At 42.6% G+C, this 21,978-nt stretch overlaps 1 protein-coding gene across 1 annotated transcript; it reads right to left on the reverse strand.

Moving 5' to 3' along the window:
- Positions 1-2,871: 2,871 nt before the first annotated feature.
- NRBF2 (nuclear receptor binding factor 2) lies at positions 2,872-17,277 on the reverse strand. Its single transcript, XM_052677260.1, has 4 exons — positions 17,136-17,277; positions 6,565-6,649; positions 4,969-5,009; positions 2,872-4,261 (listed from the first exon to the last, which is right to left on the reverse strand). The coding sequence occupies exons 1-4, from the start codon at positions 17,187-17,189 to the stop codon at positions 3,545-3,547; spliced, it is 897 nt and encodes a 298-aa protein (XP_052533220.1). The 5' UTR covers positions 17,190-17,277; the 3' UTR covers positions 2,872-3,544.
- Positions 17,278-21,978: the final 4,701 nt, after the last annotated feature.

Genomic DNA, 21,978 nt, shown 5'->3' on the forward strand with positions numbered 1-21,978 from the left:
TACATTTTGGGTTTAGCTGTCATTTTAAGTACCGCTTAAATCTGCGGTCTGGAGATTTAACTCCCAGGAGGCTCCACGTTGCCTCCCAGCTGCTGTTCCTTGGTTTCCTCTTTGTGGGGTGTAGTCAAGGTCTGGGTAATTGCATGTTCTGCAGTGCGTATGTTGGCTGCGTTCAGCAGGGATAACACTTCTGTGCTCCAAAACAGAGTGGTTTCTGCGGTAAATGAAGGCTATGAATAGCAGTCGGTGTCTGGACACATGCTTAAAATTGGTTCTTGGTGAGACACTTTGACATAATGGACCACAGGGTTTTGTTTCATCCTATAAAACAATACTGATCCAGTTTAAGGCCCAAGGGAACCTTTCCACCGGCTGTGCAAGGCTTTGGTTACTCGCTTTATGACCGTTTGTAACCTCACACGGTGTTGCTGCTGCCGTAATTCATGCAGTTTACTTCACTTACCGTATGTGAATGCTGTACTCGTTATCCTGCACAAGCCCGGGGAGAAGCCCGCTGCCGCGGCGACAGCCGGGGACGAGTGGGGCGGGTGTTCCGGTTGGAGCCGCGCGGCAGCGGGCGCCCAGCAGAGGGCACCGGAACGCCGCAGCCGCCCCAGGAGCGGCAGGGCAGGGGGGACAGAACGGCCCTCTCGGGCTGGGGAGCACAGGTTGAGCTGCTGCTGCGGGGAGGGAACGCCCCGAGCGCTTCTGGTCGTTTCACGACGCTGGAATGCGAGCAAACTGAAAAGCAATGGTTACTTAAAGCAGTTCTCAACGGCTGGGGCGCGAGCTGGCTGCAGACAGAGCTCGAGAATTTCCTTAGATCGACCACCGTGCACCTATCAAACTTGCTCTCTCATAGTATTCCTTATACAACATCTGTCATTGTTTAAATACACCACATGACCGCTCATGTACTGAGTACAGACTGAACAGTCCCTTACTTAGCAAAACCACAATATTTGGTCTTATTCCACTCACTCGGCTTTCTGCCTGGAACATAAAGCACTTTTACAGAGAGAAGTCGGCTGTGAGATGTTCTCACAAATGTCTCATGCTGTCAGAAGGGAAGGCTCCATCTGCTCCCACCCTGGCTCTTTGCAGGGAAGGCAGGGCGGAGGCTTGGGCTCTCCTTCCAGCAGGAGCACACAAGTTGGGTGCCAAGCCATGCTGCGACCTCAGAGCTATCATCTGCACCATGTTCAGGACAGGCCGTGCACTGCACAAGAAGCAGTTTTCCCCATGGGCCATGTAATGCCAGCTGTGTTCACACTGCTGGAAGGCCTGTCCTATCACAGAGAATGTGACATCCAGTCTTCGTACTGCACCACTCATGGGAATAGAAAACTGTCAGTGTTAAACCACGATGCCCTAAGTTTGATTTCATCAGCATTCTTGTGTTCAGTGGGTGGCACACAGCAGAAATAAACAAACAGTTGAACTGCAGAAGGAAGAAAAGTGTTAGCAACATGCTGCAACTTTTGGAAGTGGAGATTGCTCCTTCTTGGATGTTTTCCTACAAAGCAGCAGCTTCCTTCAGATCTGCTGTTCTGCTTATGCAGCAACAAGAAGGGACAAGTGGCCACATTATAACACCAGAAGGCAGAGCATGCTGTGACCCTGCCCCTCTGTAGAATCCTGATCCTTCAGCAGGGGCAACCAGGCTGCAAATTGCTTCCTACTCTCCTATCCCTGCTGTCTGCAGGCAGCTGAGATGTTTGTCTATAGCGAACAGCCCTGGCAGTGCCATGAGATGGGTGCTTGCCTAAATAACATATTTCCTCCCTGTGAACATATACCATTTTCTTCGCTTTACATTAACAAAATCAGTGCACTATACTGCTTGACAACCTTAGCAGCTGGGCAGGCAGCAGGTGACAGCAGAAATCATCACCTGCCCTTCTTCGAGAGCACCAGGCTGGGGACTGGCCAGAACAGGTTACCTCATCACCACTGCTCTTCAGGATTGTGCGCTGCAACTCTTGCAATACCAGAGTAACTTTTTTCCCCGCAGGAAGATGAACTGCCTGCTGCAATTCAGTACAAGGGACTTCTTACCTTTCTTCTCTAGCTTTTCCTAGCCTGAAGTCCCTACGTCCTTTCAAGCAAGCAACGCAACAGCCCAGGTACACAGAGACATGGGGAGAACTGCACAGCATAAGGTGCCCTTGCTGTACTTCACACGTGTTCTGGAAAAACAAAAGCAGGCTCAGAAAGCAAGCTCACACTGTAACAAGAAGAACTTAAAACGAATTGGCTTGCAATGCTCAATCTTCTTATTAATCAGTAACAGCTAAAGTTAACTAATGCCTCCCCAACCCATGGCTCCCTCACCTCCTTCCTGCAGGAAGCCTGGACCCAGGGCATAACCAGTGCTGGCCAGGGCTGGCTGATGCTGTGGGCAGCCAATGCCCACCTCGGACACCAGCTGCCACATGCTCTGCACAGCCCTCACAGCATCATTTATTCTGCTCCCAGCAGCCTGGCTCTGTGCAGATACACAGTACTGCTTTCTCTGAGCTTTCCCCTATCTGCTGGTGTTAGAAGCAAGCTGTTAGCCAAGTCACATTATGTACCAGCACGGCACTCTGAGTTCATCCCAGCTTTCCAGTATCTGCTGATGGATGAACACAGAACTTCAGGTGTACATTGTGTACTAACATCATTAGTATAAATTTGTTTTTATACCCCCCAACATCTGCACAGATTAACACATGCTTGGTGTCAGAACACCTTGGTTTTTATTTTCATGTCCTTTTTGGATCAGATTAAGCTGTAAACAATTTCTTTTTCAATCAAATACTGCCAGCTTGAATTACTTCCATTCACGCATCACCAAAAACAAAAAGGGTATTTTTCCTTAAGTATAGATTTCTTTTTTTTGACAATGTCACTTTATACAGAAACCAATAGCTAGATTTGATGCACCCTGATTAGTTATGTAAACAGATAACCCCCCAAAACTTATCAACAGAAGTAATAAGTTGGTTCCTTCATAGAATGGAAATTTCAGTCTCTCCTGACTTGAGGTTAACTCGGTCAGGAGCACAGAGTGTGGCACATAAATCCATCTAGGAGGTGTATAAATTGCACTGTATCTGAATTAACAAAGTTATGCATAATGAAATGCACAGTTTAAATTCATGCTAGAAAGCATTTTTCAATATGAAGTGGCAGCCAACTGGCAACCATAACAGTTAGATTCTGCACCATCATTTATGGCAATATAGATAACTATTACATATAGTATACTTTAAACCCCTGAAGGATTCTGTTACATGAAACATTCTCCAGGCAGTCATTTGGTTTGAAACATTGGGAGAAAGACTAAAGAGCTTGCCATAGTATACCAGTTACGGTACCTTCCGATTTTATGAAGTAGATTAGATATGATGTGTATTTCACAGTAACAAAGTTGCTTTAATGCCTTTTCTCCAACAGTAGGATTGTGTAAGATGTTTCTGCCCTCAGGCCATCATTGTCCTGGTGGTTTTCCCTTTTCTTGGTTCAGGTAACTACATAGAGCACTTTTTTTTCCTGTTTTTTAACTATTCATCAGTCCTTTTAGTATATCTTCAGAGAGTTCCAGCAGAGGGAGTTCAGGGGATGGGATGTCCAGGGGGGGAAGGTTGGGTATTGGAATGTCCTTTGCCTTCCCAGCAGTTGTTGCAAACTCCTGCCAAGATGGAGCTGAAGAAGCAGTTTCTGAGTGTTGCTGCAGACCCCACAACTCTGACTTCTCTACAAAGTCAGCATCTACATCCAACTCTTTCTCTACTGGAGATTTTTGGAGTCTAGCTCTTTCTGCTTTTAATTGCTTATTCTCCCTCCTCAATCTCTCATTTTCAGCTACCAGAAATTCCACATGCCGCTTCAAATCTGCAATTTTGGTTGCCTGCTCTTCTATGATTGTTTTGTCATCTTTTGGAGCTTTACTCCCAATACACGCTTCCACTGGCTCATTTTTTTTCTGAAGCAGAAATAACAGTGTATCCGGGTCCCTGTCAAAGACACCCTGAATATCTTGTAGATGCTTCTCTGTGGAAGGGCTGTATTTCTGAGTCACGGGAATCAACACATTTTGTTCATCAGATTCTTCAGCTGATGGCTTAAAAGAAGTCTGAAGATGTGCAGCTAATTCTCTGTCCACATTCTGTTGAGCTTTCATTTTTTCCTCTCTCTTTGCCCTTTTCCACCTCTCCTGGATGAGCAGTAACTGTTTCATGTGACTATCCCTTTGTAATTCCAGTGATAGCTGAGCCTGAGTAAGAACAAGATTAAACAGTTTAATTGGTGATCCTTAATCCACCTGAATATTCACTCTAGTAAAGTTACAAGCATGTAAACATTTACATAAACAGCATCATGGCATGCCCCAGGGAGAGGAGGAGCCTTTGTTATTCAGATACTAAATCCAACAAAAAATGCTCTCCACTGTTACAATGCAACAGTTTCAGATATGTCACCCAAATATAGTGGGTGGTATTGTTAAGGAGTTAATGTTTAGTACTTTTTTTTTGGGCAAATCACTAGCCAGGCTGTTGATACTCCTGAGCAGATGCACAGGGAGTCCAACTGATCTGCAACAAAACACCAAGGAAGTAGAGATTCATTTGGCATGTCATAGATGAGCTGCTACTTGTATCTAAGGAAAACAGCCTAAGTGCCTCACAGCAAAAGTCAACCATGAAACTAGTTGTATCACCTGCCTTGAATACACCCTGCAGACTAGAAAACATTGCTGGGGAAACCCATGAAAGTATGTGTTACTAGTTCTCTTGTCCCCTGCCTCACTTCAGCTTGCAAAAACTCTCAGGAAAGACAAGCATCTCTGCACTTTTAGAATTCCCAGTGTAGTTGCTGTGGGTCTCAGAAAACAATGCAGATTACAGCAGGGCTATGATCATCAGGGCACAATATAAGACACACATACATAGAGTTCTGGCATCTGCAGCATGTGGCTCTCACCTGCTCTGACTGGGTCAGCTTCATAGCTTCTGTAAGGTATGCTGTGGGAGAGAAAATTAATGAATGTTTAGGGCAAGGTTATAGAGTCTGTACGTTTCTTCAAAAGCTAAGAAAATGCTTCAGACTTTCCATATTCTGAACACTTACATCAAAGAAACAGTCAAAAGGTGAAGTATTTACCAAATTACAGTGGCTGGAAACATCCACTGTTTCTCCAAAGTCCAAAAGTCCATTAAGATCATGTAATACATTCTACACCCTTGTCATGGCATCGTGGTTGCTCAGCTTGAGACAATTTGTATTTGTCTCAAGGACCAGAGCTTACTATCATGGCAGACCTTTCCAGAAAGTTCCCAAAAAAGAACTTTTTCCACGAAGAGAAGAAACATGGCTAAGAAGAACTGGACTATTAATATCCATGCTATTTAACACAAATGTAGTAAGTAAAATACTCTCTTCCTTGATACACCTGTGTTATTAAGTCATGCTTTAGTTATATTCTTGATGAAAGTGTACAGTCTGTACAGTCCACTTTTTTCATTAACTTCCCCTCCAATCAGAAAATGTGCTGGTTTAGTGTCAGAGGAGCACTTCAGACTTCAACCTTTGGTTGCTAGTTAAAAATGACAAAATGTAAGAAATTCTTAACCAAATTCAGGCTGTAAGATAACGATACAGAATCATCAACTGAAGAAAAGCAAGTAACATTCAATACGTTGGGTTTTGCCTTGATAATATGAAGCGAGGGAAACCAGAAAGAAAAGTCTGCATATCAGGGGACATGCTATCCCTTGCTGCTCTTGGTATTCACAAATAACAGGTTTTTCATTCTGTGAGGTTTCCTAGTATTTATGAGTAGAAAGGGAGAATGCCTTGTATCTAGGTTACGATGTTTGGAGAAGCCACTTCTTTTCTGCACACGAGCCCTGTCACTGTAAATGTCCTACTCATTACACCAACTAAGACCTCCTCTTTCTTCTTCTGCCAAGCAGTTGCCGAACTGTCAGACAGCTGATGGACTGCAACACAAATAATTAAGCATGACTGGTTAAATGGACAGGTAAAGGAACAAAGAATCACTTAGGAGAAACTGCCAGTCACAGCACCAAGTTTGTGATGCACTCTGCTGTCCTCGAGTTCTAGGGAAGCTGAGCTCACCACTTGTTTTCAGTTGTCTTGACTCAAACACGAGGAATAAGAAGTAAATAAACTTGTACAAAAGTTTGTGTATTTGCTTTATCAACAGAGAGCATACTACTTCAGCCATGAAAGAACTGAAAAGGAAGTGCAAAGCAAAACCAGCTTGAAGCGGGATCCCAGCTGTAATTTGTACATGACACAAAGAGTTGCCTTTGTCTTGAATCAAGAACTGCCTTAACAGTAATAAACACCCCCAACAACCTCAACTGTGGGAATTTGTGACTTCGGCTGCCCATGTTAAAGTTTCTAAAAGGTCTGTGATCTGGTCTGAACAAAAAACAATTCACACTTGAAGAATAAAAATATATCTTATAAGTAACTAGATAATTAGTCCCATGAAACATGTAGATACACAAACTGATTTTAAAAACTGGAATGTGATGAATACCTACTCACCAGCAGCTTTTCTGTGACAAGAAATTGCTTCTTCATATTTCCCTGCTGCCAACAAGCGGTCTGCTTTTCTGCTCTGCTGGTGAGCCTTAAAATTAAAAAGAGTGTTACATCAATGAGGGTTAACCAACAAATAGTTCTGTATGTTTTAAGAGAATCTTCCACTAATTCCAGTTCCCAGGCTTTTAGGCACAAACCTCCCAGTCCTTTCTGAGGTCTGTAATTTAGTTTATTTTTTAATATTATGTCACAAGAGTCTGCACTGCACAGGTATGAACTGAAGTTTGTTAAAGCAGCAAAGATGGTGTGTATGTGTAAAATTTGTTTGAAGCTCTCTTCTGAAAGTTCATCTTCTTCATCATAGGAAGGCATTCAATGCAGCTGTGTAAAAAGATCACCAAAGTTACCTGATGATGGAAAGTATTTAGGACCATTTTACCCAGAAGAATGTAAGATACTTGAAAAATGCCAGGAAATGAAATGGTTGGGCAGTTTCTGCTTTGCCTCTTTGTTAAAGAAAGTGGAGAAGACCTTGGAATTTTCGCTTCTATTGAACATAAATTAATGGAATCAGCACAGCCACAATTAAAGGTATCAAAGTCACTTCCTTGCTGTACAGCAGTTAAGTCTGTACCAGCGTCTGTAAGCTACTACTGCAAACCACAAGGGTAGGCTGAAGATGTTGCTGAAAGCAAGCAATTGCTGCAAGTATTTGCATACGCTTATTGAGAAAGAGTATGACGTAAACAGCACTGCAGCATTCATGAAAGCAAATCTTTTTGTCATTACTACAAGATACGAATTTTATGGCTCTGTCTCCAAGACAAGTTATCTCATATGATTGGCTGTGACCACCAAAGCAGTAAGACTGTCAGTAATGCACAGGATTCATGACTGCTTTACTACATGCTGAATTTGAAATAAGCAGACAAGAAGCAGCTTTGTTTTCACAGTTTCACTGGCTTTGTGAAACAACAGAAAGCAACTCAAGGAACTGAAGTCTTCACCTGTTTATTTGTGTCCTTAAAGATTTCAGTTTCTCAAGAAAGCCTTTTCCAAATCCAAACAGAAGGAACCTGTAGGGACAACGGAGCTGAAGTCTGCCATCCGCCTCTGCAGTTTCATCTCTGACCAATGCAAATTCTCTATTCCCTCCCAATTAGACACAGTGTATCAGACTCCAGACGTTTTTGAGTGTAAGTCGCTGACTCCCTTGAAGCTTGTTCCAAGAGCACTATCAAAATGGAAGCATTTGTCCATACCTTAAGATATTAGGAACATTGATTCTGACATCTTGGTAGAAGCATCAAAAGTAAGATAATCCATACAAGACAGCCATGTGATTCTATCAAGACTAACATGATACTAATATCCATTTTTAAAAGAAAGGTTCTCAAATGCAGATGAATTATTCCACCTTATTCCTTCAAATCAATTTAACCTCTATGTTGTTACAGTAAATTCTATTTTCTACTAGGATTTTAGCAGCTCTGAAACCATGGAAGACAACAGTGTGTACAGAAAACATCCTTTTTGGAAATATCTGCTCTTAAACCATTTCTAGGAGCTATTTAATCACATTTAGACATTCTGCTTTCTAAAAGCTGATTTTATATGCTAATATAGTATGTATCAAAACAAACCAACACCAAAACCTTGATTCTTCACAACAAATACTAGTGATATTCCTCATTTTCATTCAGTCCTCACAGCACTGTGTCAGCAGTCCCTATTTCTTCTGCCCTGAGGTTAAATAATCTCAGCAAAGTGTTTTTCTATTGGAAAATCATCTATTTTACGGCCTTTTTCTATGGACTCCTCCAAATGACAAGTGCCAAGACAAGAAGCTTATTTCCCATGGGAAACAAGCAAGTATCAGTTCAAATTGAGTCAATTCCTCATTACTCAGGGTAGGTCTTTCAGTTACAAATTAGCTATGTCATGCACACAAAAACACCTGAGCTACATCTTTGCAAAACAATTTATTCGATAAATTAGAATTGATGCAGCTTCTTCTGCAAACTACATAGGCAAGTCTAAAAAACAAGGCAGCTAGAGACTAGAGATCTAAGAAAGCAACTCAATAAGCAAGGGGACTAGTTCCATCTGTTAGTTTCTACATATTAGAATTTGAAACTGACTGTTGTCAAAGGTTATTTTCATACATTTTAAACTACTGGGGGATGGTCTTATTCAACTCACATCTGAACATGCAGAACATCTGAGGACAGTCAGCTGTTCTTTCATGGAGCAATGAAATTATTTCCATTCCCAGTTAATTCCCAGTGAAGTTCAAGGGAGTGTAAGGAAGTTGGGCCAGGCCATGAATGAACAGCTTGGAAAGCAATGCTAGCAAAAAGTCAGGATTCTTTGACTGCAAGGTCAAAATGCCTTTCTCACTGATGCCAGGACATCACACTCTGCTGCAGGGCAGCTGACTTCCCAGTGGAAACAACAGAAGCTGAGTAAAACCAGTGATCCAGCAGAGCCTGCTATGAGAAAGCTAGGTGCCTTGCAGTTAGCTGGGAGGAAAGAAATTCCTCATTCTGAACGTTTGTCTGCCAGCTTGACAAGGAAAAATTTGACATTTATTCCACCTCCTGAATTAGATGATTGTGCAAGGATCAAGGAAATTCTCCCATTTTCATTGTAGAATACACAAAAACCAGCAGTTTGAAGAAAGTTGTGCAGCTGTTTCCTGGAAGCAAGTGAAAAATCTGCAACATAAGTACTTGAATGCTTAATATGCCATTATCATTGGTAAGCATCTACATCTAATCTTTTCCCCTTAGCACTCAGTTACATTTGGCCACACAGCATCCAACCACTGTTAGCAAAGCTATTCTGAACTCAAGAGTGGTCTGTATCCCATTATAAAACTTGCAATGGAAGAATGTATCCTATACCATAAAGTGAAAAAAAAAAAAAGGTTTTGAGTCTATCTCCAAATCAATCTCATGTTACATGAAGGTGTTTACACCTGCAATTCTGAAGTTGCTCTGTTGGTCCCTAACAAATCAAACAGGAATGCCTTGATTTTGGTACTGCTGCTGTAATGACTGCAGAAGCAGCTGATGAGAAATTGCAGCAAGTTTATCTGAGTTTTCTTTCCTCTCCCAGCAGCAGTGTTAGAAATATCTGTAGGATGTTGTGTAAGAATAATTACAATTTCTTAAGAACCTATGGAATTGGAGGGGTGAAGCAGTCAGACAACTACTTCCTGATGTCCCTCTCCAGCCAGAGGAGCAGGAATTCCCAGTAAGCAAATGGACAGGTGTAGCAACTTGACTCATATAAAAGGAAGCAGGTGTGAATGATTGATGACCAACCTAAAAAACTTCCTCAAGTTCCTTCAATGCATTTAGTTCCTAAGGGATTAGTGAGTGTCTTACTGCAATGCCTGAACTCTGCTGGAGGAGCTGCAAAAGGTAAGCTAGACAGCTTTTCTCACTTTCCAGCTGTAGCTGAGATACTAAGGGATGATCCCTGCATTTGTAAGTTAGTACTGGTATTTCAGATAAATAACTCCTATTTGATTTTCCAACCAATTAACCCAAACCATTGCAGATGGCATCTCTGAGCAACAGAATCAAACGAATAACCAAAATCCTCCCAGTGCAGTAATACAGGTTTTTTATTAGTATTATTTTTTTGTCTAAAGATTTCTTTAGTAGTCCAAAATTAATACTTAGATTTTTCTTTCCCATATAAACTAGATAATGGTGCAACTGCAGGCCATGTAAAACAAAGCCACATAGCCCCCGTGCCACACTTATTTCTACTCTCTCAACCTTCACACAAAAGAAACTGAAACCATATGGAAGTCCATTACCCTCTCTCCAGAGCAGTTATTTGCAACAGTTCTCCTGTAGTCAAAATAATCCTGTGTGCGTTTTGTTCTGTTCTTCAGCAGACAAAGCCTTGTGTAAGATCTTAAGCTTGCATCCTTCTTCTTTAATTCTAAGGAACTCTCTAATAAATGATATGTTGTAATGTGATTATGAATCAGAGATTATAGTTAGAGATTACAATAATCAAAAATAAAGACAGGAAAAACCCAGCTGCTAAAATAAGGGAGCCTGAGGAAAGCAGACTGCAAAACAAGTCACATGCAATATATGTTCATAGAAGTTTCAAGTGCAACCAAAATCTGCTGATAACATCCTCTATTTTATGCTATGAATATAATCTGTTTGGTAGCTTGTTTCCTTAAGGACACAGGGCTCTACTTTCTAAGATTGTATTTCGAGGAAAGAAAGAATTAGAAAATGCAGATCGTGTCACTTCAGTAATGAACAAGAGTATGCAGAGAACCTTCCATGTGGATTTTTACAGCAGCAGGCCACAAAGAGGGGCGAGGAGGTGCCTGTTTGCTTCCTTCACACACAAATGCTCTGTCACGCTGTATGTGGCACACGTACACGACCTATTTTAAACTTATTTTTTACCTGGAAAGAGTGAAGTTGGAAATGTTTGTATGGTTGTGTCTGCATCTGCACTGACAAACGGAATGAAGAGAATACTAGTGTGAAACTTGACCTGAAGGGTCCAAGGATAAATTACAGCCATCTATTAAATGTAGATGTATTTTAATGATTTTTTTTAATTAGAAAATGCTTATTTACAGTTACAATAAACACAAAAATATATATTTTTAAGAATTGTGATATAACTTACACGAAACAAGGGCAAAACATTTGCCACTAAACCTAAAGAAACTGCAATGTGTAGCTTTATAGACAGAAGCCAGTCCCCTTAAAAATGCTCACTGTGTGGTTTTAAGAAAGATACAGTCAACTAAAGGAGAAACAAACAAACGCAGGATCTGTTGTGGCTGCTCAACCAATACCACTTGCCACGTGCTAGTTCAATTTTGCATTTTAAAGCCTGTACTTAGCAAGGTTGACAGAACAATGACTCAACTGTAAATTACAGGTTAGTGTGACTGTAGAGCAAAATAAGTATTCTCAATATTAACAGACACTTCTTACTGAACTGTGAAGATGTTGAAGTTCAACGCTATCGTCAGCAGTAGTATCAGAATTTAAATACAGGGCAGACATGCAACCAAGTTATTGTCATTTTGCCAACCAACATTAATTCACTGAATAGCTCTGACTGACTACACGTGTTTTCCCAACCTATTCCAAATTTAAAGTAAAACATTCCTCTCCATGCACATGTGATTAAGAGATCTGGCATGAAATGAACTCAGATTCACAATGGTGGAGTCTGCAAAACCCCATGCAGGCATAGAGGCAGATCTTTTCTCTGATGAAGTTGCGGTATCTTCTTTACCTAATGCATACTAAAGTTAACCTCATGCTCTTCCTTTTTGTCCATACTAAATGGACTAAATGCTTTAAGCTGGTTTTCAAAGCCATTTCATGTATCTACAGTTCTTGTGCTTTTTGTCTCCTCGTATGTAGTTCCACAGATGGTACTACACAGGTCACAGTAACAGGTTATAAGCTAAATGCTTATATGCCGAAATGCTCCCATACGAGGAAAGGCTGAGAGACCTGAGACTCTTCAGTGTGGAGGAGAGAAGGCTGAGGGGGATCTCATCACTGTTTATAAATATCAACTTGACTCCTGCACTTTAGATGCAGGCTCTGCGATGTGCAGCAATGAGGCAGAAACTGAAACACAGGCAGCTCACAGCACAGTAACAAGAGGAAGTACTTCTTTACTGTGAGTGTGGTTCAGCACAGGAACGGGGCGCCCAGAGAGGTTGTGGAGTGAACAGACTATCTCTGGGGCAAAAATTTCAAATGAGCGGTGCAGAAAAGCTTCAGCATGCTGCATCACTGCGCCTCCAGGAGGCTGCTTCATTTTGGTCTTTCAAACTCTACTAGGCGTGCTTCCACAGAGCCACACCGTGCGGCTCTGTAATACGCACGTACCACAGAATCACAGAATCACAGAATCACAGAATCACTTGGGTTGGAAGGGACCTCAAGGATCATGTAGTTCCAACCCCCCTGCCTAGCAGGGCCACCAAACATCCACATTCAGATCAGGTTGCCCAGGACCCCGTCCAACCTGGCCTTGAACACGTCCAAGGACGGGGCATCCACAACCTCCCTGGGCAGCCCGTTCCAGGGCCTAACTACTCTCCTTGTGAAGAACTTCCCCCTAACATCCAACCTAAGTCTTTCCTCCTTCAACTTTGATCCATTTCCCCTAGTCCTGCTGTTGTCAGCCCTTTTGAAGAGTTTACTCCCCTCCTGGGTGTAGGTTCCCTTCAGGTATTGATAGGCTGCAATGAGGTCGCCCCGCAGCCTTCTCTTCTCCAGGCTGAACAAGCCCAACTCCCTCAGCCTGTCCTCATAGGGGAGGTGCTCCAGCCCCCTGATCATCTTAGTTGCCCTCCTCTGGACCCTTTCCAAGATCTCTATGTCTTTCTTGTACTGAGGGCTCCACACCTGGACACAGTACTCCAGGTGGGGCCTCACAAGAGCCGAGTAGAGAGGGACGATCACCTCCCTGTCCCTGCTGGCCACCAGTCAGTAAGGCCAGCGTGGCTCAGCAGAAAGGTGCAGAACCAGCAAGGAAATAATGCTCCTGCAAATGACGTACTGCTTAGTTACTTCTGGACTGGAAGCTATTGTAAGCTGCTATACATACTACACAGAAGAGCTTGGTGTTGTACTTTTAGTAGTAATTATTTGAATGAATACAACGCTATTGAGGTTTCCAAGGGGGTTAATGGTAAAGAGGCTGTTCAGCTGAATAGCCTATGGATCACCTCAGTACCTTCAGTCATTTTTCTCAGCTATGCTGCTGCCTCTGGTGCAAACCTTATTTTTCTTCTAGCTGGAAAGAATACTCCCATATATGTATGTTGTTAAAGAGAAAGCCAATGCTTTTATTACTACAGTAAAAATAAACTTCACTAGGTATTCCTATGACATTCTTGCCTAAAAGCTTGTTTTCTCTAGTCTGAATTCAGAACTGAGTGCATCTACCTTTTTTTCTTTTTCATTTTAGATTGGAAGAGCAAGTACAGCAGCTTTCAAAATGCGCTTTATTTAGAAAATAGAGTAAAAACTGGGGAAACCACAAGCAGGATTCAGTGGGTATTTCTGTACATGAACACTATCTGTCTTCTCCAATCAAAACAACAGAGGTGCAGGGTAGCACTGAATCTCAAACACACTGGCCTGCATGGTTGCAATGTTATGGTCGGTCTCTCGTAAGCTTTCATACGTGCATTCTCTTTTTTCTCTTGCTCTTACATACTGTGAACTTGGACTGCTATTTTCCCCTCATGTGGATAGACTACTCACTTCACTTACAAACCACTTGTTAATGTAGACCGTTGACTGGCTTGCACTGGAATAACTGCTACCAATACCGTACAGCATTAGCATTTAAAAATGTTCACTATATGCAATTCTTGCAGTATTTGCTTTGTTGTGTTATTTTTATACCAGTTGCCAGTTCATGCCTTCCAGTTTTTGTCAAAACAGCTCTTTACACTTCCCTTACACTTCAAGAAATGTGGAGAAAATAGTATTAGTCAGAATTAGGATTGTATCTTATATGCTTTATGAAATGCTATTATCGTGCAGTAGGAATAAAAGGTAGAGGTTCCTTAGAAAGCACCTTACAGAAAAGTAGAGAGGTATTACAAAGTTCTGGGTACCGGACTGCATGCAGTGAGCAACGTTTCTTTTTTAATTTTTTCTTGAGGTTGATACTACTTGCCTCATATATTTACTTCCAAACTTCTTGTGGTCACCCACATGCTTCTTAAGTATAGAATCAAGTGTTCAGCTGGACTAGATAACCACTGTCACGCTGCCTATAGGTGCAGGAACAGGTCTTTGCTCAGAGCAGTTCTAAGTTCCATGGCGTACCCCAAATACCGTATTTGCAGAGCTGAAGATCTAACTTCCTTAGCAGCAAAATAATAAGAACCATGTCTTTAACCTACTCTCTTGTAGTACAATGATGTTTCTTGTCTGCAAAGCATGCAGCACACTGTTCAAGTAGAAGGGGGCAGAAGACAGAGAGAGAGAAGGAAGAAGGCTGAAGTATCAGAGCTTCCCCAAAGCTCCAGCAAGTTGGAGGGTTGTAAAGAATTTTGGAAAAGTTGTTGCTTATTCCTAAATGAAGTAAACTGGGTACAATAGACACCTTGAGGACAGCTCAGTGGAAAACTCAAATTGCTGGTTAGTACTATAGCACAAGCCCTAAAAAGGTTAAAGAAGGAAAGACGGGTTTAGACTCAGAATAATTATTTGTTGTTTTGCCTTTGTTGCATGCTTAATTTTAAACAAAAACACATGAACTAAAGGCCAAACTCTAAAAAGGTAGGTGCATTTCTCATTGAAGTCATCAGATCTGAGGGTCAACTATTAAAACTCCATTAAACTAGAAAACAAACAAACAACACACCACACAGATGCTGAAACCAGCTGGGAAAGCAAAGCAATATTTGTCGAGAGTTACATACATAAATAAATCGGAGATTTATGGAAACCAAAATATAGTTAAACTTAAGAAAAAGAAAACTTTGTTAGTTTAAGGCCTTGATAAAGGCCAGCTACTTTTATCCAAATATTTAACATTTATATTTCAAGGGATAGAAACTGAATGCAACTGAAGTCAGCGGAATATGAGATATGATATGCCACCTGTAATTAGGAAGGCTAAGCAAATAATGAAGTATTTAACTGGACACCACCAATACAAAATTAAAGTGCAGTGAGTGTGCTAAATGTTGGCAGAAATGCAGACATTAGGATACTGCATAACTACTAAGGATTTCTTTTCAGTTCACCTCCCCACAAAAGTTAGGACAGTGTCTATGCTTTCAAGTAACTAAGACTAACAAGCTTGCAAACGCGATGTGAGCAACACCCAAGAACTAGAGCAAGTTCTAACGAAAGGCCTTAACTACAGGAAAAGCTATTTCATTAGAATTAGCAATCACCAGCACACTGAAAGAAGGAAAGTATCTTGTACTTAAAAAAAAAAAAAAAAAAAAAAAAAAAAAAAAAAAAAAAAAAAAAAGAGTCATTTATATCAGATAAGTGCATGCAGTACCACATAGAAGCTTAGGAGTTGTTGCTTTTCTTTCTCCCTGCTGCCCTCCTAATGGCAACTCTGGAAAACACTGTGGTTTTCCAGTCCATGTGACCTAGATATATGTAAGAGATTTTCATGAGAAGCAAGTAAAATGCATGATCAGGAACAGCATTAATAACTTGAATGAACATTCTCTTACTGGAGGATTGGCACCTTCCCTGAATGCAGCAAATCTGAAATTTATCTGCAGAGTGCAACAGTGAACAGAACTTGGAAAAACTTAAGTTACTTGAAACAGCCTGGAAACAGTGTATTTTTCTAAGGTCATCCATAGTACAGCAGTTTCAGAAAAAGTGAGTGTTTTGGGACACTCCCTGCAATGGAGTAGGAATGTACACGCTGGCAACTTCCTAACTTTCTGTATAGGACTATATAAAGCAACATCTTCCTGTATCATCCGCTATGTAGAAGTATCTTGATCTTATTTTTAGTCTGGTGCTAGACAGGTGTGGTAATTGCAGTCTACTGTTGTGGTGAAAAGATCATCTGTTAGGGTTGTAGCCAAGCGTTAGTCATATTCTTGTCATTCGCAATCCTTATGGCACGGCCTCAGTAAGAAACACTGCTAAGCGGTGATATCTGCGCTGCCACTATGTTGCTACCTACAGGCACTTGCTAAAGAACATTTGGTTAGTTCTCCTTACACTGGATCTACTTTTAAGAAGTTTCTAGAATGTCTGCAAACAGCAATAGGCTTTCCCTCCTCCATCGCTATCTGAAAGTTTGTCCGACTTTGTACCCAGCAGGGCTGGCAGCAGGCTGGGGCGTGGACTGGAAAAACTCAACTGACACAGGACGGCAAGGCCTGAACGGCTGCTTCTGCATCCCACACCTGAAGGCAGGACGGTCTTCAGAAACACTCAGCACATCACTGCATCTAAGGTACAGTCAATATGCAACTTCTCAGGTTTTTAATTGGAGAATTAACAGGTCTTCACCCTGGATCTTATCTGTGTGGCAGCAGGCTCCTAGTGCAGGCTGTTTAAAACCCGATTAGCTTCTATGAAGCTGCAGCTTTCACGCACTGTAGTTAAAGCACCGCAGAGACTTATTTTTAGCAGTGTTGTTACCGATTTAACGATATTAAAGGACTTCACCTCTTGAGGGAAAAAACAACCTAGTCAGGAGCTGGCCCGCGCGGTCTCAGCTCTTTGAGCTGGCACAGGTGAGGCCTGCGTCACCTCCACGCTCCCCCCCGGGCAGAGCCTTCCCCGTCCCCGGCTCGCGGCCAGGCCGCCCTCCGCCCCGCTCCTCACGGCACGGCCCTGAGGCGGTCCCCGCTCCGGTACCGGGCGGCACCGCGCGGCCCCACCGCCGCCTCCCTGCGCCCGGCACGGGACGGAACAGGTGCTGCTGGCGGCAGGAAGGGCGCTCTGCCGTCCGCGCTAAGGGCGGGGGTCACCCCGCGCCCGCTGCCGCCCGAGGCTCGGGACGCGCTGACGGCACCGCCTCCCGCCCCGCGGCCGCGCGCTCACCAGGTTGAGGGGCCCCTCCATCACTTCCATGGACGGCGGGGGCTGCGGGCACATGGGCGCGGAAGCGGCCTCCTCGCCGCTCCCGGTGCCCCGGCGCGGCCCGGCTGCCGGCGCCGCTCCTCCCCCCGCCCCGCCCCGGTGGCTTGTAAACACGGCGGCGGCTTCCGCCACGGCGCCGCGACGCCTCGCGAGAGACAGAGTCTCGCGAGACGGGGGGGATCCCGCCTCTCCCCGTCGCGCCCGGCGAGAGTGGGGCACGCGCTCGGCTTGCGCGGCTGACTTCCCGCCCGAGGGCGCGCGCGGCGGTATTACTGCTGGGACTCGGCGTGAGGGGAGCTGCGCTGACTCTGTTGCGGGCCGGTGAAAGTGGGGTCCGGCCCGTGCCTTCAACCCTAAATAGGCGGCTAGTACAGCTCGCTGCGTGGCGGGGAGAGGCAACGACGTGTCCCAGTGTCTCATCACTCATTGAGTTGTATCTGTGATTGCAGTACGTGAAAACATGACAGTGACAGGGGTACCAACACTGCCCCGAGAACAGGTATGTGCTGACAGGCTGCTGGCACTCATCATCCAAATAAGATCCCCTGAGAGAAGTGACACGTTGAGCTAAGGACATTGCTGAGCAGCTAGTGAGCTGGACAGCTAATTGCTGGTGATCGTCCTTATCTGTACAGTGTAACGTTTTACAGAGGCTACAGACAAAACTGTTGTGAGGGGATCAAGTGTAACTTCCACAGATGCTGAGGACGGCCTGAGTTTGTAAAGGTGCAGGTGTAATAGACTGAAAGGGTAAAGAGGGGAAAAAAACAGGAAAGAAAAGAGGACAGAAGTTAGGGGGAAAGGTGAGACACCTCAAGAACAAGAAGTAAAAATCTAATTAACATCAAGAAAAAGCCCAGGACTCTATTTGTTCCCTTTATAGATGTGATCCTCGGACATTACAGGCTTCTGTGGTCTCTCTGAGGGAGCCTATGTGCCTGATGTGCTGCAGCTCTCGGCCATGCCTGCGCTGTGGGGACTGGCTCTGCAACGCAGCAATGCTGGGGGAGTTTTCCTTCGCCTCATGTGGTTAGACAGTATTGTCTCTTCAGGCACAGTACTTCTGTAAGGTACTTTACTAGTTCCTGTTCTCATTTGCAGTAATTTATGTATTGCTTGGTTTAATTATGTATTACCTAGTCAGATCCTATGTAGTCCAGAGCGGTTTTAATCTGAAGCCTGCTGATTGAGTACGAGATAGGTGAAGTTGTCCTTTGTCAGCCAGGATGGGGAAGAAAGACCACTTGGTGCTTCACTGAGGGTGCTTGGACATACGAGCTGATACATTTTAATTGGTTTTAAAAGCTTATGGTTTCCTTCTTCCCGTTAGCTCATGTACACATACAGACCTGCACATACATGTACACTCAGAAAGGGATAATGTTTATTTGTCACCTGAAGGAGTGCAAATTCCATGGTGATCATCACATTTCTTCACCATATCTGTTTTTGTAATGACAAGCCCTTCTCTAGCCCTGATACTCCCTTTTCTCCATCTTGCCAGCAGTGCTATAGTAGGAATAACTCTACTAAAAATCTTTTCACCTGCATACAACTTGTTTTTTCAATTGTTAATGAAATTGTACTGAGTTAATGTGTCACAGTTTGCTGACTTTCTGGTCTCTCTGAGATTTTACGCAGAATCACAGAATTGTAGGGGCTGGAAAGGACTTGTGGAGGTAACCTTATCCAAAGCCCTGCTAAAGCAAGTTCCCTACAGTAGGTTACACAGGAAAGCATCCACATGGGTTCTGAATATCTCCGGAGAAGGAAACTCCACAGCCTTTCTGAGCAGACTGTTCTAGCGCTCTGTCACTGTCACAGTAAAGCAGTTCTTCTTCAGAAACTTAGCTGGTTGGTCATCCTTTTCCTTGCTGCATTAATCCAGTGGCAAATTTTGAAGATTACTAAATATTATGTAGGATGAGACTTTAATATACACTAGCAGTTTAGTTGCGTATTGTCAAGCTGTTATTTCTTACCACTCTACAAGCACCTTTTCTCATCTTTGCTGACTAAACTGCAGATATTTTGTTGTTTGCTGTTAAACTCTGTTGCTGATCTGTTTGTGTATATTTTTGAATTTTGCGTAAAAAGTTTGACTCATGACAAGAAGCTACGTGCTTGTTTTTTACCATGCTCATCAGTTCTCCGTAAATCATACCAATTTGCCAAAGTAGATCATTAGGTCAAATGTTTTCTTAGAAATAAAACAACCTAGTTCTGAGAAATGTTTTCCATTACTCCTGCTGGTGGACAGGAAAGACATTTTGATTTCCTGGGTTTAAAAGACAGTCAATGTCCGTTTCAAGGAACATTATCTTCAGTGCAGGAGGGTAATCTACCACTTGTAGAATGGAAGCTAAGGTAGTGGGGGAAATGTTACCAACAGAATAAAAGTTTAGGAGCCATATTGCTGGACTGAACTCAGATGTTACAGTTTGTTTGTGGTTCGGGAGGTAGCCAGCAGCACTGTGCTTCTAGCAAGGCAGGCAGTGACTGTACAGCCCTCAGGAAACCTGGTCAGGCCCAGCTGGGGACTGTTGGCAGAGGCTTAAACCGGGTATTTTCCACAATTTGCGTATCAAATGTTTTGTTTCTCATACATCTAGAGTAGCTTTGGAGACATTAAAAAGCCCAAGGCAAATAAAAAGAACATTGACAAGTTCATTTTTTAAAATCTTGTGATTTAAAAGCTGCTACTAATACTCAGTTTGCTTCAGAGCTATCATGTTGGTGTTTGCAGTGTTAAAGTCAAGGCAATCGGTGTCTAGTGTGATTTGTTGTTTGTTTGTTTCCTGATGAATAGCTTGTGCTTTTTGACTATGGCAACATGAAAATATCTTTGCTCCCTCATCCTTTAAGAAGCATCATGTTGCCAGTTCCTGAAGCTGCTGTGGAAGACAAGTAATGTCTCAACAATTAACTAAAATTAGTAGCAGTGTAAAATAGTTCTCATTTTTACTAATTCAAAATCTAAATTTGTATGGGAGGTCTCCTTTGCTCAAGGGATAATCTTGGGACATTTTATAGAATTTTATCTAAAATCCTGGTGTGCTGGATGCCATATACCCATTTGAAGTTGTCTCTGTCCTGGGCTGAAAATGGCTTCCAGTTTTTAACAATATCTGCAGAGTTGCCCTAAAAGATACAAAGTTGTCCTTCAGAGAAAACAGAACCACAGTAAATAGCCGACTCCATGATCTGTAAACTCTTCAGTGAAAACAAGGTAATTATTTCTTTTCATTACCATCTTTTCAGTGTTTTGCATGTTTTGCTCCTCCCTAGGGACTGCATGGGAATATCATGCTGACTGTATAAGTGTAAATTAAATGTTTGTCTAAAAGAAGAACTATTAAAATGTAATTCTGGCAGGATGTGCCTGTCAGCAGGAAGCTTCCTAAAATACCCTGTGTTTTAAGGGTGGAATTTTAGAGTAGGAGGGAAGTGTAGAATTGCTATTTACCTGTCTGATGCTGCTTTTGACACACATGATGAGCCAGCTTCATTTGACTGTCACCTCCTTAGGAGGCAGAATTCCTCAGCCCACACTTCTCTTAGCATTGACTACTTCTTTATTTACTCTTTGTGCCTTTGCATTTTATCTGGACTGTGCACTTTCAGTTAAGCTCCAGTTAAAGACAGGCTTCTCAGTCACGGCATTGTAGGAGGGCCTGCAGAGCCTCCCACACAGTGCCTTCCTCAAAGAGAGCTGGGGAAGTCTGTTCCTTTGAAGAAGCACTTCTGAAACAAAAGGGATTCCCCCGTATCTCTGGCAATTTATTTCCCACCACACATGTACAGAGCCGTTGGACTGATGGACCTGCTTCCATCTGTCAGATTGTTCAGAATAACCAGATTCAGGATCTCCTTAGGTGTGCTCTGTCCCTTCAGGTCACCTCTGGGGAATGCCTCAGAGGGGTGGTGCATGAAGGAGGGCTTTGACAACTGGGGCTGAAGGAACCTCTTCCAGAGAGCTGGGAGATCTCTCAGGGAATGAAATTTTGGAGAAGGCGTAAACTAAATGAAATCCCTTTCCTGTCACCTTTCTTCCTCCTTTTCTGTCTATTCAGATTTTGACTTTTTAAGGTTCCCCTTATAATTACATGTGGTTAGCAGTCAGAACAGCAAGCAAACAAACACACAAAAAACACCACAAAAGAGCGAGCCATTAAAATGGACAGAAAACTTTCAACTGAGGTGCCTTTCCATGCAAATTTTTATTTTCAAAAGCATTTTTGGGCAGCTTAGAAAACAGCAACCATGATTTGGCACTTTCCTTAGCTGCTAGAGCAACTGGTAGAATTAGACATCTAGTCAGATTTAGCAGGAAGAACGAACTGGTGAGCTAAAGAACAAGAACACAACCAAGACCATGTCTGAATAAATTTGCAGTCGTGTGTACATAGGCCACTTATTGAGAAAGATAAGAAAAGAAAAACTAAATTTTCATAATCCTGATTACATGCAGAGGATTGACCCAGATGCATGATTTTAGCTGTATTTATTATATTTAAATACAATGTATGCCTTCACATGTGTTTACTGAAAATAGGAACCACAGCCATTTAAATTAAATGCCTTTTTAAAATATTACTATTTAAAAAAGGAACTATTGAATTCCTGCATACTAAGAAGTAAAGTATATGACTGCGGTGTTCTAGAATTAATTAATGTCTTATTTTAGTTTTAAAATCAAGAAGATATTTTCTCATTGCTTGCAGAATAAAATAGCTAAATCCTCTGCTTAGATCTGAAAGTAGTTTTGCCCACAGCAATCAAACTAATATTTTCTTTATAGCTC

The sequence above is a fragment of the Tympanuchus pallidicinctus genome, unplaced genomic scaffold, assembly GCF_026119805.1.
Source record: "Tympanuchus pallidicinctus isolate F22 unplaced genomic scaffold, pur_lepc_1.0 scaffold16, whole genome shotgun sequence".
Lineage (NCBI taxonomy): Eukaryota > Metazoa > Chordata > Aves > Galliformes > Phasianidae > Tympanuchus > Tympanuchus pallidicinctus.

What these genes read in the sequence shown, in the direction of transcription:
- NRBF2 (XM_052677260.1), bottom strand. Translation starts at nt 17,189, where the DNA reads ATGTGCCCGCAGCCCCCGCCGTCCATGGAAGTGATGGAGGGGCCCCTC. An exon ending in TGGAGGGGCCCCTCAACCTG is followed by an intron (nt 6,650 to 17,135) that starts GTGAGCGCGCGG and finishes TTTAATTTTAAG; the next exon opens with GCTCACCAGCAGAGCAGAAA. An exon ending in TTGTCACAGAAAAGCTGCTG is followed by an intron (nt 5,010 to 6,564) that starts GTGAGTAGGTAT and finishes TCTCTCCCACAG; the next exon opens with CATACCTTACAGAAGCTATG.